The sequence below is a fragment of the Cebus imitator genome, unplaced genomic scaffold, assembly GCF_001604975.1.
Source record: "Cebus imitator isolate Cc_AM_T3 unplaced genomic scaffold, Cebus_imitator-1.0 Scaffold159, whole genome shotgun sequence".
Classification (NCBI taxonomy): domain Eukaryota; kingdom Metazoa; phylum Chordata; class Mammalia; order Primates; family Cebidae; genus Cebus; species Cebus imitator.
In genome coordinates this window covers 1,430,829-1,446,801 of record NW_016107474.1, presented here as the reverse complement: position 1 = coordinate 1,446,801, position 15,973 = coordinate 1,430,829, and the positions used below count along the sequence as shown (strand labels likewise).

Below are 15,973 nucleotides of genomic sequence, written 5' to 3'. Positions count from 1 at the left end.
AACAGTGACCCAAAAGGATGGTAGGCTAGTAGTAGGCCATGGAGGGGGAGTTTTTCTCCCCAGGGTTGGGTCTCAAGCAATAATTTTTGTGGGAGACCATGACGGGTACAGGAATGAAAAATAAACATGAAAACCTGTTTCTGTGGTTGTTCTTATTGAGGAGACCAAAAAGACACTGATGCAGGAGCACAATTTTGTACCAGCTCTGAATAAATTCCAAATATAAAACGCACTTCAAGTGTGTTTATTAATTTTAAGTCATGTTTAATTGAAAACACTACATTAGCCTCTTGAAACTAAATTTCAAGATCCAGCGAGAGTGGGGTTGGTAATTTCCAGACAGCCTGGACAGCTGAGATTTGGAACTCTCAGCTCACATGAAGAGGCAGAGGATCAGCTGTGTGAGTGAGCAGGGCAGGTGTGCAGCTGTGAGTCAATTCCAGGGCCATCATTAACAGCTGTGACCTCAGGCACTTGACTCCCAGTCTTGGGTTCCTCCTCTTTAAATGGGACTCATCATATGAAAGCCTAACTCAGTGTAGTTGTGAGGATTAAGCCAAACAGTGCAAACAAAATGCTTAGCACTGTCCACTGGTTTATTATCAATGCTTTCAATTGTGCTAGCTGTGAACAATCATTAACTGTAGCCAGTTAACTTTCAGGGCTAGATGTGACAACACATCCTGCAAGTTCCTCCATTTTAATCTAATTCAAGATACATAAACTGCAAAATACAAAATAAAAGAGGAACACAGTACCTGTTTGTGAAGGCTTCCATTTACTTTTACTTGTTTGGAGGACTCTATGTTCCCATAGCAACAGTGCTAAGTAAGGGTTAGAATTCCCAGGACTCACAAGGGCCAATTAACTCTTAGTTACCTGAAGCATTGTGTGTTAGTCCTGATGAGGTCAAACGATGGTGTACTTTACTGGTAATGAAACAAAGAAAAAATTGATATGAAAACACTTTAAAATCCTGTAGCTCAAAGGAGAGCAGGATGAACTTGGGGCCAAATGAGGAAACTGTGGGGCCATGGGGTTTGGGAGACAGGGCACTTCATCAAATATAAGGCTGTTTTCCTTGCTGGAGAGGCCCCCAGCCCCCATACTCATCTGTATTTGTCAGCCCTCAAGAGAATGTTCACTGCCTTGTAAATGAACAATAGTTGGAGAAGGAATACTTCATACAGTATAAAAAGATTCTTGGTCAAACATGGTGGCTCAAGCCTGTAATCCCAGCACTTTGGGAGGCTGAGACAGGAAGACTGCTTGAGCCTAGGAGCTCCAGACCAGCTTGGGCAACACAGCAAGACCCAGGTGTGGTGGCATGAACCTGTACTAGTAGCTACTTGGGAGGCTGACATGGGAGGACTGCCTGAGCCCAGGACTTGGGCTCCTAGTGAGCTATGATTGTGCCACTGCACTCCAGCCTGGGCAACAGAGAGAGACCTCGTAAACCAGCAGGTGAGAAGGATAAAGCTGAGCTCTCTGCTCTACTTTCAGAGCCTTTAATGTGCTAATTTCTTCATGAGGTTCATGAGGTTTCAGCATGTTACCTAAACCCAAGTGACCATAACCCCTTCCTTCCTGGAGCATCTCCAGGGGCAAGTGTTGTGGGAACATACCTGAGAAAATTCTGGAATGCCAGTCCTGGCAAGCCCTCCTCCTGCTCATCAGCTTCCCCTTCCAGCCGGCAACCTCCCCCAACACACCCTCTCCTGTTTTGCCTTGGGTTACTTGTACTTAATCTGTCCAGAGGTTTCAGTTGGTACTCTAATGTGATTTGTGCATTTCAATCTGAAAAACAAACAGATTTTTGACACAAAGGAAGCTTCATAGCAGGATTTCAGGCACCTTTATTCATGGCAGATATTTTTGGTCAGGGCAGCCTGCCTTTGAAATCGTTCCAGTACTTAAAGAGGTCGACTCCTGCCTAAGTCACAACTCTCCTACGACTGCAATCGGCCATATCATTTCCACTTGCCACTTACGAGGCTTGAGAACATTCAGCAGAGATGCAGGTTTCAGCTGGTCTGGTCAAGGCCTGCACAGTGTGTACGGGGCATTCTGGGGGCTCAATCCTGCAGCACAGCCTACTTGCCTGATCAAAGGAGGTTCTGTAGTTGGGTACCATGGGGGTGAATTCATTTTATTAAAGGAGGATTCAACTCCTTTATGTTCCCCATGTAATCTGTCTATAGGACAAAGTATTTCTTACTATTATAAATTTGCAATATAAACACCAAGACTGGTGTGGTGATACAAGTACTTAAAAAAGTCACGTCTTTCAATTTTTCAAGTTTTTATGTAAAAGCACTTTGTGGTGACAATCACATGGATCACCTTCCAGGTTATCAGCATCAGCCTGGAGGCTCAGCACTCATGGCACTGCGTTTTTGAGTGACTAGAGTTAAAAGGTTATTATCCCTGTCTTCTATAATCAACAATAACGCTGTTACTCTGCAAGAATTTAGATAAGCAACAGCTGAAGTAAAACAGTATTTCTTAAAAACTTGAGTCTACAAGTCATTGATCATATTCTAGCCAAGCAACCGGCATGGATTTCATATGGTCTCTTTTCCTTCTTTCTTTCTTTTCTAGTCAGTAGCTCAAAGGAAAGATGGAATGACTGAGTTTTAAAATCCTGCCAGATTTTTTTATGGTAACCATTGTAGATGAACCGTTGTAGGGTCCTACTGAAGTATTAGAATCTCATGCAAAACTCTAACAAATGCCTCATTACAGAAGGCTATTCTGTTATTTTCTGTACTGTAAAAGTTCTAACAAGAAAGTGGCAGTGGTTACTTTTCATTGACTTCAGCATGTGATCTCAGGGACTTAGATATAAGTCTAAGTTCTATTCTGAGTTTTAGCAACAGAGCAGTGACAGATATTCCTGAATAAGCAATCTTTAGGTGTTTTTAGCCATTTGAAAAGTATTGCCAACACACTATTTGGTGTCAGCTCAACAGTCACTTTGTGCTGAGAATTAAAGAACCCTAAAGTCTACAAACATCTGACTTCACCAAGACTAGAAGGGTTTACTACTTGTCCAATAAAAAATGACACAGCAACTTTTATCCAAACAGCAACTACTACAAAAGGAATGGCAAGAAAAAAAATATGACTTCACAAAAATACACTGAAAAATCTGACAATTTTATGCAGGAACCGCCAAAGTTTTAGTGTTTAATAATGAACAGCACAACTGACCAAGGTCCAAGATGTGAAGATACCATGTTCAAGAAACTGGGGGGCAAATCGCTCTATAAACTAAGTATACAGAATGTGGTAAGAATGCACACGTTATAATATAAACCTGTCTACACATCGTAGTTAGCTGCAGAAAGCCATTCAGTTTTCTCTTGGCTTGGAAAAGTGGTGTTCCAGATTCCAGTATAAATTATTAGGAACCTGTTGAAAAAAGAAAAATCATCAACATGTTTTTCATTATATGAGCACAAATAAAAATGACATATAGAACTATCAACTAAAAACCCCTTTACATGCCCATATTGAGTTAAGCTTATTTCTTTGCATAATATTTTAGCAAAAATAGATTTAACTGGAAATACTTTTTAAAATTCAGAGTCAGTTTCCTACTCCCATTCTTTTCTTTGAATGACCCCCATCACTAGCCAGTCTACAATCCTGAAATCCTTGTGGGAATATTCTCAGTCGGTTGATGGGAGTTTTGACTGCCACATAATATAAAAAGAGACCCACAGAAGCATCTAAGACTGGCAGGACACTTTTCCAGATTATCTCTGGTTAAGAATGATGATGACATAACCATAACCAGAAAGCAGTTATGTGATTTCCTCACACAGTCAATGAACCCCACTATTGCAAAGATAAAAGCAAATTGAAGAGTCTGTCTTCAACATCCCAAATCTGTATTTCACAGTAACTTCGAATCTGGTCCAGAGCAGGCCCAGAAAATAGGAAATTAGGCATCTTTAACTGTATATTCTCCTTAGCATTCTAGCAATCTAAAAATTCTCAGGAACCTTCTTTTTCTTTTTTTAACATAGTCTTGCTTTCTTGCCCAGGCTGAAGTGCAGCAGCATGATCACTGCAGACTCCAACTCCCAGGTTCGAGCGATTCTCCTGTCTCAGCCTCCCTAGTAGCTGGAATTACAGGTGTGTAGCATCAGGCCCAGCTAATTTTTTATTTTTTGTAGAGACAGGATTTCACTATGTTAGCCAGTTTGGTCTTGAATTCCAGACCTCGTGATCTGCCCACCTTGGCCTCCCAAGGCGTGAGCCACCGTGTGCCGCCAGTAACTGTTTTTTTTTTTTTTTTTTTTTTTTGAGACAGAGTCTCACTTTGTCGGCCAGGCTGGAGTGCAGCAGTGCATCCTCAACTGTAACCTCCGCCTCCCACAGTAACCTTCATTTTTACAGAGAATTAAAATGTTATAAATGAAACATGAGAAAAGGGAGTTTATTTTTCATACAGAGGAAAAGGCTCACAACGCACTGTACTGAGTTATGATATTGTACATTTACCTATCTTGCTATGTGGCATTTTTGTTTATTTGAGACAAAGTCTCACTCTGTCGCCCAGGCTGGAGTGCAGTGGCATGATCCTGGCTCACTGCAACCTCTGCCTCCCAGGTTCAAGCGATTCTCCTACCTCAGCCTCCTGAGTAGCCGGGACTAAAGGCATGTACCACACCCAGCTAATTTTTGTCTTTTTAGTAGTAACAGGGTTTCACCATGTTGGTAGGCTAGTCTCAAACTCCTGACCTCCTGATTCACGTGCCTTGGCCTCCCAAAGTGTCGGGGTTACAGGCGTTAGCCACTGCACTTGGCTGGTATTTTTAATTGTTAGGCTTTCCTCTGACATCTGGAACTATTCAGTGGAAATTTAAATGAACTCCAGGGTAAAAGCTTAATGTGGCTGGCCACAATCTAGTTCACCTATATCAAGTTACCAAGAAAGTCCCCAGAATTTAGGGCATTTAATAAAGTGATAATGTGGGTGACCTGTCAGCTATTTCTGAAAACAAAAACAAAAAAACGACCAATGGAAAATCTTCCAGGGACAGGCTTTATAGGCCAATAAAAACACCTTTATTAGCTGGAATGATAAAAACTCAGTGGTTATCTAATGTTAGCCTGTGGTCTTAACTAACAGTGATAGAAGTCTAATTAATAAAAACTGGGAAAATAAATTCATGTAAAGAATGAGTTTGGCATGAAAAATTTCGTAACATCAAGTCCACAGGGGATAAAGAATACAGGAATGCTTGCTGGGATCATGGCTGGGAACTATCTACAGAAAGTCTGACTACATCGAGATTATACTTACAGTTTCTCTCTCTCTACTCTTTTAAGAAAAAAAAAAAACTCAAAAAAAAAAAAAAAAAAAAAAAAAATTGCCCCCTTCCTCACCTTCAGCTCTTTTGTGTGGCAGGTATCTTGTTTTCACCTTCCAGTTCTTCCACCCCAGCCTGTGTCATCAGGTCTGCGATGTTCTTCTCCAGATCATCAATGCGACTACTCATATCATCGAGTGGTGAAGTTAAAGACAATGAGTGCCAACATCTCCTCATTGAGCCCTTTTACTTCAGTCCCTGTAGACTACGGCCTTAAACACAACGATTCTAGAGAAACTGGTCTTCCAATTTCCTTTAGACACTGTTATAGGCTGGCAGGTAAGAGTATAAGACTCTGGGGCATAGCTACCCAGCATCGGATTGCAGGCCTGACCTTTACTAGTGATGAAATCCCTAAACCTCAATTTATTAATTTGCTAATAACACTACAACCCACTCATAAGGTCATGCTGAGGATCACAAGAGAGACACAAACAAAAGGGCTTAGTTCGCAGTCCACAGTCAGCCACACCAGCCATAGGGATTGGTGGACAGCATGTTCCTTGAGCCAGGGATCTGTCTAGCTCAGCAGTACCCCTAGCCCTGGGTGCAGTCCTTCTCAGAAACACAGTACACTCCAAGCTCGGTAAAAAATTCTGTAAGTGACTGGCTGAAACTGCCCTGAAAACTGCTCATTTATCCCCACTACTGCCGTCAAACAGGCTCCAAAGGCCCACAGGAGGCCGACTACAGATAAAAAGGATATTTCTCCCAATGATCTGGTCAGACATGGTCTGAAATTTATCTTGCATCTGCTGCAGCAGTGTCTGCACCTAAGAAAAATCGAAACAAACACGGTCCACACTGATCCTGAGACATCTTCCTGGCATCACGACAGGAGCCCTGGTCCCGTCGGCGGCACAGCTGCCCAGCTCCATTTCTGCCTCTGGGCAGCTGTGCCGCCTTCAGCAAGAATCTTCCTTCTCGGGTCTTCTGTTTCCCCACCTGTCCAATTAGTCTGGTGGGCTGGGGAGGCCGCCGCTACCCAAAGCTCAGGGTCTTTAGGTTGCTTCTGCCGGGCTGGGGCACCCGGGGGTGTGTGAGGAGCTGAAGGGCGGGGAAGGTGCCCAAGGGAGGGGCGACGGACCCGGGGGGCGTTCGCGGCAGGTGAATGGGGATACCGGAAGGGGTCGGGCTTGGGGGCGATCGCGGGGAGACTTTCCCGCACAAAAAGCCCCGGGGCACAAGGTGGCCGGGAGCCTCGGCCAGAGACACTCCCAGAAACGGGGCCTCCGCAGACGCGACGCGCAACACACGACCGCGGTGGGCGCCCCTCTGTCCGGCAGGGCCTGGCCCGATGCCGCCCGGGAAGGCCGCGGCGTCAGGCCCGCACAGCCGTCCCTTACCACCGAGGTGAGGTCCTGCACGGTCTTGGGGTCAGTCTCCGCCATCTCCCCGACGCCCAGCTTGGCGGTGATATCTCAGACCGTCACCTGCACTTCCGTTTATCCGCGCAGACGCCTCAGGCCGCTGCTTCTCGCGACAAGACCAGCGGCTCGCGGGGCCGCGGGGCATTATGGGAGTAGTAGTTTCTCCCGCACCGGAAAGGCCTCGAGGCCGCGCGCTTCTGTTCCGAGGAGCGGCCCCACCCCGCCCTCCCCGTCGTCTTTTGCATAGCCCCTCCCCTTCCCTCTACGCCGCCTCTCCCGCAGCTGGCGGCTGGGGGCGTGGGAAGTGAGACCAACTCAGAGACGGAGTAATGGAGGTAGAGCGTGGTCTTGGCCTCCTTTCCAGGCTGTAGTCAGTCGAAAGACGGCTTTGGGTTAGTTTGGACTGTCAGGACGAACTTACTGAGCTTTTGCCCTTCAACAAGACCCACTGTGCCCTACAGCCCCCAAGTCAAGGAACATTGCCCCCCGGGAAGCCCCATGGCCCCTGTCCTGTCACCCCCACCCTCTGAGGGTGGCCAGCGTCCGCAGTTTAGCCCAGTGGGTTCATTTTACCCGTCAGGTCCGAATGAGGGGATTCAGACAGGAAGCTCTCCATCATGCCTGGCTTCTTTCACTCCACCCGATGCCTGCTGTTGAGGGGGCAAGGCTTCGGGCGTCAGGGTTAGACTGTGGGTTTGGGTGTAGAAGGAGGTGGGCACTGCTGAAACTCAAGTTCCAACCCCACAGATGGTATTTAGGATTGGGTCCCTTGGCAAGGGGATGAGAGAATCCTTGACTGCGGGCCTGGCATGTTCCAGAAACTTTTACACATCTCTTTTTTTTTTTTTTGAGACGGAGTTTTGCGCGTTACCCAGGCTGGAGTACAGTGGCGCAATCTCGGCTCACCGCAACCTCCGCCTCCTGGGTTCAGGCAATTTTCCTGCCTCAGCCTCCTGAGTAGCTGGGATTACAGGCACGCGCCACCATGCCCAGCTAATTTTTTGTATTTTTAGTAGAGACGGGGTTTCACCGTGTTGACCAGGATGGTCTCGATCTCTTGATCTCGTGATCCACCCGCCTCGGCCCCCCAAAGTGCTGAGATTATAGGTGTGAGCCACCGCGCCCGGCCCACACATCTCATTTAAGGACTGCACTACGTGGGGGTCAGCTCCCCTTTGACTTAATCTGGGGGGAGGCTGTAAGGGGTTAGACCTGTTTCAGGAAAGGGTCCTCATCCAGACTCCAAGAGACCAGATTCTTGGATCTCATGCAAGAAAGATTTGAGGGCGAGTCTGTAAAGTGAAAGCAAGTTTAAGAAACTAAAGAAATAAAAGAATGGCTACTCCATAGACAGAGTAGCGCTGAGGGCCGCTGATTGCTCATTTTTATGGTTATTTCTTGATGATATGCTAAACAAGGGGTAACTTCTTGACGCTGTGGCATTCGTAAACTGTCATGGTGCCAATAGGAGTGAAGCAGTGAGGACAACCAGAGGTCACATCGCTGTCTTTGTTTTGGTGGGTTTTGCCCCGCTTCTTTACTGCAAGCTGTTTTATCAGCAAGGTCTTTATGACCTGTATCTTGTGCTGACCTCCTATCTTATCCTGTAACTTAGAATGCTTTAACTGTGTGGGAATGCAGCTCAGTAGGTCTCAGCCTCATTTTACCCAGTTCCTATTCAAGATGGAGTTGCTCTTGTTCAAACGCCCCTGCTAGACCCACCAGTGTCTCTAACAAACCTGGAATCCTGTTGGCCTTGAGGCATAAAACTCAACTCCCTTTGCCACACCTTCCCCCTTACTCACAACTTTGCTCCTCACTCCACACCCCTAATCTTTCCCTACAGAGAGATCTTCCTTTCAGTGTAAAGATGCAAAACTTTTTTGTAATTGGCTGTTGTCAACTGGTATTTGGCTAGTGCTTTACCCGACTACTTGAAATAAACATATCTCAGGGTTTTAACTTAATCCTCGGAAGACCCTGTGATATAATTATCATAATTTTACAGTTTTGAGAAAACAGACATAGAGGCATTAAGAAACTGGAACAAGGTCATCAAATTAAGGAAGTAAGAGATGCAGGACTTCCTGATTCTACATCTTCTCCTTTTTTTCTATTATTCTAGAATTCTCTGAGTTTTTTGAGCTTAGAGCAGAGTTTCTCAACAGCTGCAACACTGGCATTTGAGTCAAATCATTCTTTATTGTCAGTGGTGGAGGGATGCCCTGTGCATTGTAGGATGTTGAACAGCATCTCTGCCCAGGCTGAAGTGCAGTGGCACAATCTTGGCTCACTGCAACCTCCGCCTCCTAGGTTCAAGCGATTCTCCTGCCTCAGCCTCCTGAGTAGCTGGGATTACAGGTGCAAACCACCATGCCCAGCTATTCATAAAAGGCTATTCATAAAACTTTGGAACTCCTTAAAAACTTGTGATTAGCCGGCTAGGCATAGTGGCTCAGGCCTGTAATCCCAGCACTTTGGGAGGCTGAGGTGGACGGATCACGAGGTCAAGAGATCGAGACCATCCTGGCCAACATGGTGAAACCTCGTCTCTACTAAAAGTACAAAAAATTAGCTGAGATTGGTGGTGTGTGCCTGTAGGCCCAGCTACTTGGGAGGCTGAGGCAGGAGAATTGCTTGAAATCAGAAAACGGAAGTTGCAGTGAGCCGGAAGTTGCAGTGGGACCGCACCACTGCACTCCAGCCTGGCAATAGAGCAAGACTCTATCTCAAAACAAACAAACAAAAAATAGCTAGTGACTAGCCAAGGTGAAGTAGGGCCTCAAGCTTCTGACTTTAGACTCCAATCCCTGGGGCTTCCACACTCAGCAGAGAAAGCAGGGTGCCTGCACCCTGAATTTCCAGGCAGATCTGTCTTATGGTCTTCTGAGGGTTAAAACATTGACATATGTTTATTTCAAGTAGTCAGGTAAAGCTCTAGCCAAATGCCAATTAACAACAGCCAATCATAGAAAAGTTTTGCATCTTTACTCTGAAAGGAAGATCTCTTTGTAGGGAAGGATGAGGGGTGTAGGGTGAGGGGCAAAGGTGTGAGTGAGGGGGAAGAAGCGGTGAAGGGAGTTGAGTTAATTCAAGAACATGAATTAGCACTAGGCTCTGGAGTTTTTCCTTTTCTTTTCTGGCAAGAGACTTGGGTTTTTGTTTTTGTTTTTGTGTTTTTTTTTAAATGCTGATTGGAAATTTTCTTCACATAAACAACAAACAAACTTGATACTCTTTCAGTGGAGACATTATTTGTTCATTTATTTTTTGCACTTTAACAGATACTAAGTATGTTTTCTCTGTGTGGAGACCAAGGTCTGTTAAAGAGCTGCTTTTCACAGAAGCTTCACTAATTTAAACTCATGGCTGACATACTCACCTTGTGAGGCTGACATACCAAACCTAACTGAACATTGTTCCATTTACAAAACCAGTGTACTATGTGTAAGGCACTGGTAATTAACCTTTAAACTTCAGTTTTGAACAACCCTCATTTTTAACCTTTATTTAAGTGTGATAGTTGCCTTACCTCCTCTTAGCATTTTTTTAAAGCTCTTCTGAGATTAATTGCATGTTGTACCTCCCGTTTTTCCATTCAACACAGTTTTGTTTTACGTGTGCTTATTATGGTACTTTTATAATTGCTTTTTGGTTCAAGCTGGGCCATTCTTTTGACATGCCTCCTTTCTTAGATCTATACTATGGAAGGTGCAGTGGCTCACACCTGTAATCCCAGCACTTTGGGAAGCTGAGGCAGGCGGATCACTTGAGATCAGGAGTTCAAGATCAACCTGGCCAATGTGGCAAAACCCAATCTCTACTAAAAATACAAAAATTAGCTGGGTGTGGTAGCCAGCACCTGTAATCCCAGCTACTCGGGAGGCTGAGGCAGGAGAATCGCTTGAACTGCGGAGGCGGAGGTTGCAGTGAGTTAAGATTGAGCCACTGCACTCCAGCCTGGGCAACAAAGTGAGACTCTGTCTCAAAAAATAATAATAAAAGACACTGTGGAAGGTGTTGGTGTGTCCATGTGGTCACATGCAATGAGGTGCTTTGTGCGTTTGCCTTGTGTGGGCAGCGATAGAATGATCCCAGCCGGGCCTTGGAGAAACTGGGATGTGTCCTTTGCCTAGTTGCACCTGCATCAGCGCTGTAGGCCCAGCCCTGGGGCCCAGCAGCTGCTTCCCTGGTTTGCTTTCCCCCCAGGTTGCCTCAGGCTGCTGCTGAGCCCCCCTTTACTTGACGGACAGTGTCACAGCAGGGTCAGCAAAGGGCTCCTGTTCCTTCTAGCGGCCTGGGCTGCCCTACCCCTGGCCCTTCAGTGGCCATTCCAAACTTTTCTGATTTCCCCAAACCCAGGATTTTGTCCGCTTTACCCTCAGAGGATGACCTTATATTCTCTTTTGTCGAGAAAATAGAGACTGTCCATCAAAACCCCTCAACTTCCGTCCTGCATGCAGTCATGGTTCCTCCATTAACACCAGTGTCACTGCTTAACAGTCCTTTCTGTTTCAGGAAGAAGCATCCTTCCCCAGTCACAGGGCTCTGCATTTGTCTAAGGCAGAGAGACCTGGGCCCTGATCCCATCTCTTCCATCAACTCCAGGAGCTTGCTTCCTGCATTCGTTTTCTTTTTTCCGATGATTCTTTCATTTCAGCACATTAAAGTGCCCAAAAAAAAAAATCAGTTGAGGCCAAGAGTTCAAGACCAGCATGAAAAACATAGCAAGAACCTAAAAATAAAAAAAAAAAAAAAACCAAAGAAAAAACCCAAAAAACAAATAGAAAATGGAAACCACTCCAACCAAGGTGAACCTCCACTGACCCCGTGCCCTTGTTGAGCTCCTGCTCACAGGTGAGGTTCTAGAAAGGAAGGAGATACTGTCTTAGTTGCTGGATCCACCTCCTTACCTTCTGTTCATGCAACTTTGCTTGTTCTGCTTCTACTAAAATGATTCTAGGTGCTGTGTGGAATCTAAGTGCCTACTGCATAAGTGTGACTCACATGGTAGGCATTCATTCATTCCATTTTCATTTCTCTTTGAGTGACCCTGACAGGCAGAGGGTCTCAGCTGAATGTTACTGTGTCTTTGAGACCCCCCTAATCCTTATTTGTCTCTCCTTTTAACACAGAGAGTATCATACACAGACCTTAAGCAGGCATAGTATCTCGCTAAAAGTTAATTATGCTTTTTTCATCGTATTTATTTTGATTGCTGCTTTAGTGTATTCCGCATGATACTGGTTTTTCATTTAGGTAGTATGTGCGGTTTTCTTTTTCTTTCTTTTTTTTCTGTTTTTTGAGACAGGGCCTTACTCTGTCACTCAGGCTGGAATGCAGTGGCTCAGTCACGGTTCCCTGTAGCCTCTGACTCCCAGGCTCAAGCAGTCCTCCTGAAACAGGCATGCGCCACTACTCCTGGCTGTGATTTTCATATTTTTTGTAGAGATGGAGTTTTGTCATGTTGTCTAGGCTGGTCTTGAGCTCTTGGGCTCAAAATGTCTACCCGCCTTGGCCTCTCCAAATGCTGGGATAGGTATGAGCTACCATGCCCAGCCAATGTACAGGCTTCTTTTAAAATAAATTTAAGCCAAAATTATAAATGTAAAATTATATAGTTTAAAGCCAGAGTTGTAGCTGATGGTACAGGTGGCATTTCAGTGTGGCAGAGTTAGTCAAGGTGCTGAGAAGTGAGACAGGGAGATGGCTAAATAGTGACGATATCCTCTTGGGATTAAAGTTTAGCAAATTCTGCCTTGAGAGAAGGCAGGGAGCCACAGGGTAAAGAGATGGGGTGTGCTTTGAAACCACATGGTTATATAATTTGATAAGGGGAAGCACAGGAACTATGACTGCATCAGGGCAGCACTGTCACTTCTCCCTAGGGATAAAGTCAGAAAGAAGACGGAGGAATGTCTGCAGGTGTTGGGTCCCTGTTTTTCAGGGAACAATCCTTCAGGTGCTAGTAAGCCTCAGGAAGAGGATGCTGTCCTGCTGGCACGAGGAGGGGCTGGGGCAGGACAGTTACCAGCCAAGCACAGGTACGGCTTGTTACAGACACAGAACGGCAGATTTAATTTAGAAATACCACCATCCCTGTACCAGTCCTCTTGGCTTGGATTCCCATGTAAAAATCCAGGGTTGCTAGGCTCTCAGGAGTGTGCCCTGGCTAGAATGAGTGGATATTTTGCCTTGTGTTACCAAAGCACAGAAAGGTCTCTTTGAGGCCTTGTTTATAAACAAACAAACAAACAAACAAGCCAAAACGCAGAAAACCAGAAAATTGCTTTTCTGGGGAAGAATGGTGTGATCAGTAGTTGCTCTGACACATCTCAAATTCTCTTGCTTTTGAATTAAAGCATTGGTTTCTGTTTCTTACATTCTTTTGAGGCAAATTTCCAAATCAGTGTCTCCATGACTGGCTGCCAAGGCATCCATTTGCTATTTATTTACCCAAACGAGCAGTTTCCTGGAGACAGACAGCCCAGCGGGAACGGAAAGTTTTCTATAGAGTAGATTGGCAAGTTTGGGTTTCCTCTGCTCCACCCTACCATCATTGCCAACCTGCTCAGTCCTCAGCACTTGCATGCATTGTTTGTGATGACACAGTTTGCACCTGGTGATAAATGGGGCAGTACTGCCTTAGCATCCAGCAGGAAAAGTGCCAGGGTGGAGCCATGCATACCGCTTAGTAGTCATAAGACCTACTGTGAGACAGTTTTAACTGTGTGAGCCTCAGTTTCTTCATCTATAGAATGGAGCTAATGTCTATTTCAATATCCCATGAATTACATAAATTATGTATATGATGTATAATTATGTATTACACATAAATTACATATATGATTACAAGGTAATGTGTATATACACATCTATATAGATACCTAAAGTATCCAGCTCACAGGAAGCACTTATTAACCTTCCCTTCCCTCTGTGTTTTTTGAGACAGTCTCGCTCTGCTCTGTCGCCCAGGCTGGAGTGCAGTGGCACTATCTTGGCCCACTGCAAACTCCGCCTCCTGGGTTCAAGCGATTCTCCTGCTTCAGCCTCCTGAGTGGCTGGGATTACAGGTGCCCATCACCATACCTGGCTAATTTTTGTATTTTTGGTAGAGATGAGGTTTCACCATGTTGGCCAGGCTGGTCTTGAACTCCTGACCTCAGGTGACCAGCCCGCCTCTGCCTCCCCAATTGGTGGGATTACAAGTGTGAGCTACCGCACCTGGCCTCTCCTTTTTTTTAAAAAAAATGATCTCACTAAATAACCTTCCTGCTCTCTGTCTTTATCTATCTATCTCTCCATCCGTCCATCCGTCTATCATTTACATATCTGTTTTTCCAAATCAGAATGATTGACTCTTATGATGGGAGAAGAGAGCCAGTTATTAAGCGGGAAGCACTTGGTTTTAGTCTTGGTTTTTAAACATCATAGACTAACCTGGTGTGGAGTCCTGATAAGTAAGCAACAATGAGGAAAGAGGGCCCAGGGAGGGGAGAACAACTGTTCCAAGAGACAGCTCATCACAAACAAGCCGCTGGCACAGCTACCCCTCTACGAGTGTAGCGTCCTCCAGCACGACCCTGTAAAACTTCTGTCTATCCCCTGCCTCTTTCCAGACAGCCTTCTCTGCTGTGCTGCCCGTTGCAAGGAAGCAACATACTTTGTCTTGAATAATCTGCCTTTCTTTACCTACAACTGTCTTGGCAAATAGATAAATTCTTTTTTTTTTTTGAGACGGAGTCTCACTCTGCCATCCAGGCTGGAGTACGGTGGCGCGATCACGGCTCACTGCAATCTCTGCCTCTCGGGTTCAAGCGATTCTCCCGCCTTAACTTCCCGAGTAGCTGGGATTACAGGCATGTGCCACCACGACCAGCTAATTTTTGTATTATTAGCAGAGACAGGCTTTCACCATGTTGGCCAGGCTGGTCATGAACTCCCAACCTCTGGTGATCTGCCCACCTTGGCCTCCCAAAGTGCTGGGATTACAGGCATGAGCCACCGCGCCCGGCCGGTAAATTCTTTTACCACCCACAACACCGGCCCCAGCCAGTTGCACCCATGACACAGCACCATTGGAAAGAAAGGTCCCTTTGCTCTGTCACAATGTTTACACTAGCCTGTACTAAAGACGGTCTAAGACTAAACACACAAGTTAAAAATCCCAGATAAGCTTTATTTGAATATTTCACAAACAAGTTACACATTTCTTTGCAACTACATAGTAAAGCAAATGTTAGTTTACAGCTCAGAAACTGTAAGCAATTCAGCAATGAGGCCCAAAGGAGTGACATCTGCCATAGAGTGAATATCTGAACATGACTAACTTTTAATCTGAGTGTTTATGAACAAAAAGCATTTACACTTTCTTAAAATGTTTATCTGGGGGGATAAAATTTCATCATCAGGACAGTGTTGACATGTGCATTGACAACACAGATTTTTTTTATATAGCCTTCATTTTTAACTCTCTACTATTCTGAATTCACGTACACGTTAGATATAGAATGTCTTTATTACTCTCTAAAGACAAAGCTTTTTAAAAAGTAGCAGAAAATAGTTTCCAACTTCTTTTCATAGTGATTCTATAAACCTCTTTCTCCAACTCTTCATAACTTCAGAGTGAAAACCTCCCTAGTCCTACTCCAACCAAAGCATTTCACCATCTCCCTACCGACCAGCCGGCACATGGAAAGTCAAATAGAGTGGTTCGAAGGCTTATCCAGCTCAGCAATCCTCCAGTGACAGATGTGATGATAGCAACTTAGCATGAGAGAGACGAAGTTTTTCTGCTTCCTTAATTTGCTGAGTATCTAAATTATTTCTGCTCAAATTATAGACTTAAATTATATAATTGACATTCTTATCCGAAACCCTCATATACACATCCATTCCCACCATTTTTCACTGTGTCTCTCTATCTGGTGTATGCTTTTATATGGACATAGTCACCACTGCAGAATTTTTTCAGTAGTGGGCTAACCTGTTAGCAATAGGAAATATAGTAAGGGTAACACACTGGGTATAGTAAAATAATTGTTAATTGAATTAGATGAACAATTTTGAAAACATTTTATCATTAGATGACTATGAAACATATCAAATCTCAACAGTCATTTAAGGAGAGAAGAGGCGGGTCTTTGTGAAAGATGTAACCAGATTATTAGATTATTCATCTTAGTGGTTTGGTAAACGGAAAAGGTAGGTGGCTTTTTC

The 15,973-nt window shown here is 44.8% G+C and overlaps 1 protein-coding gene across 1 annotated transcript; it reads right to left on the bottom strand.

Moving 5' to 3' along the window:
• Window positions 1-1,832: 1,832 nt before the first annotated feature.
• On the bottom strand, window positions 1,833-6,897 carry HSBP1 (heat shock factor binding protein 1). Its single transcript, XM_017543722.2, has 4 exons — window positions 6,731-6,897; window positions 6,091-6,157; window positions 5,401-5,521; window positions 1,833-3,414 (listed from the first exon to the last, which is right to left on the bottom strand). The coding sequence occupies exons 1-3, from the start codon at window positions 6,773-6,775 to the stop codon at window positions 5,403-5,405; spliced, it is 231 nt and encodes a 76-aa protein (XP_017399211.1). The 5' UTR covers window positions 6,776-6,897; the 3' UTR covers window positions 1,833-3,414; window positions 5,401-5,402.
• Between the last annotated feature and the right edge of the window lie 9,076 nt (window positions 6,898-15,973).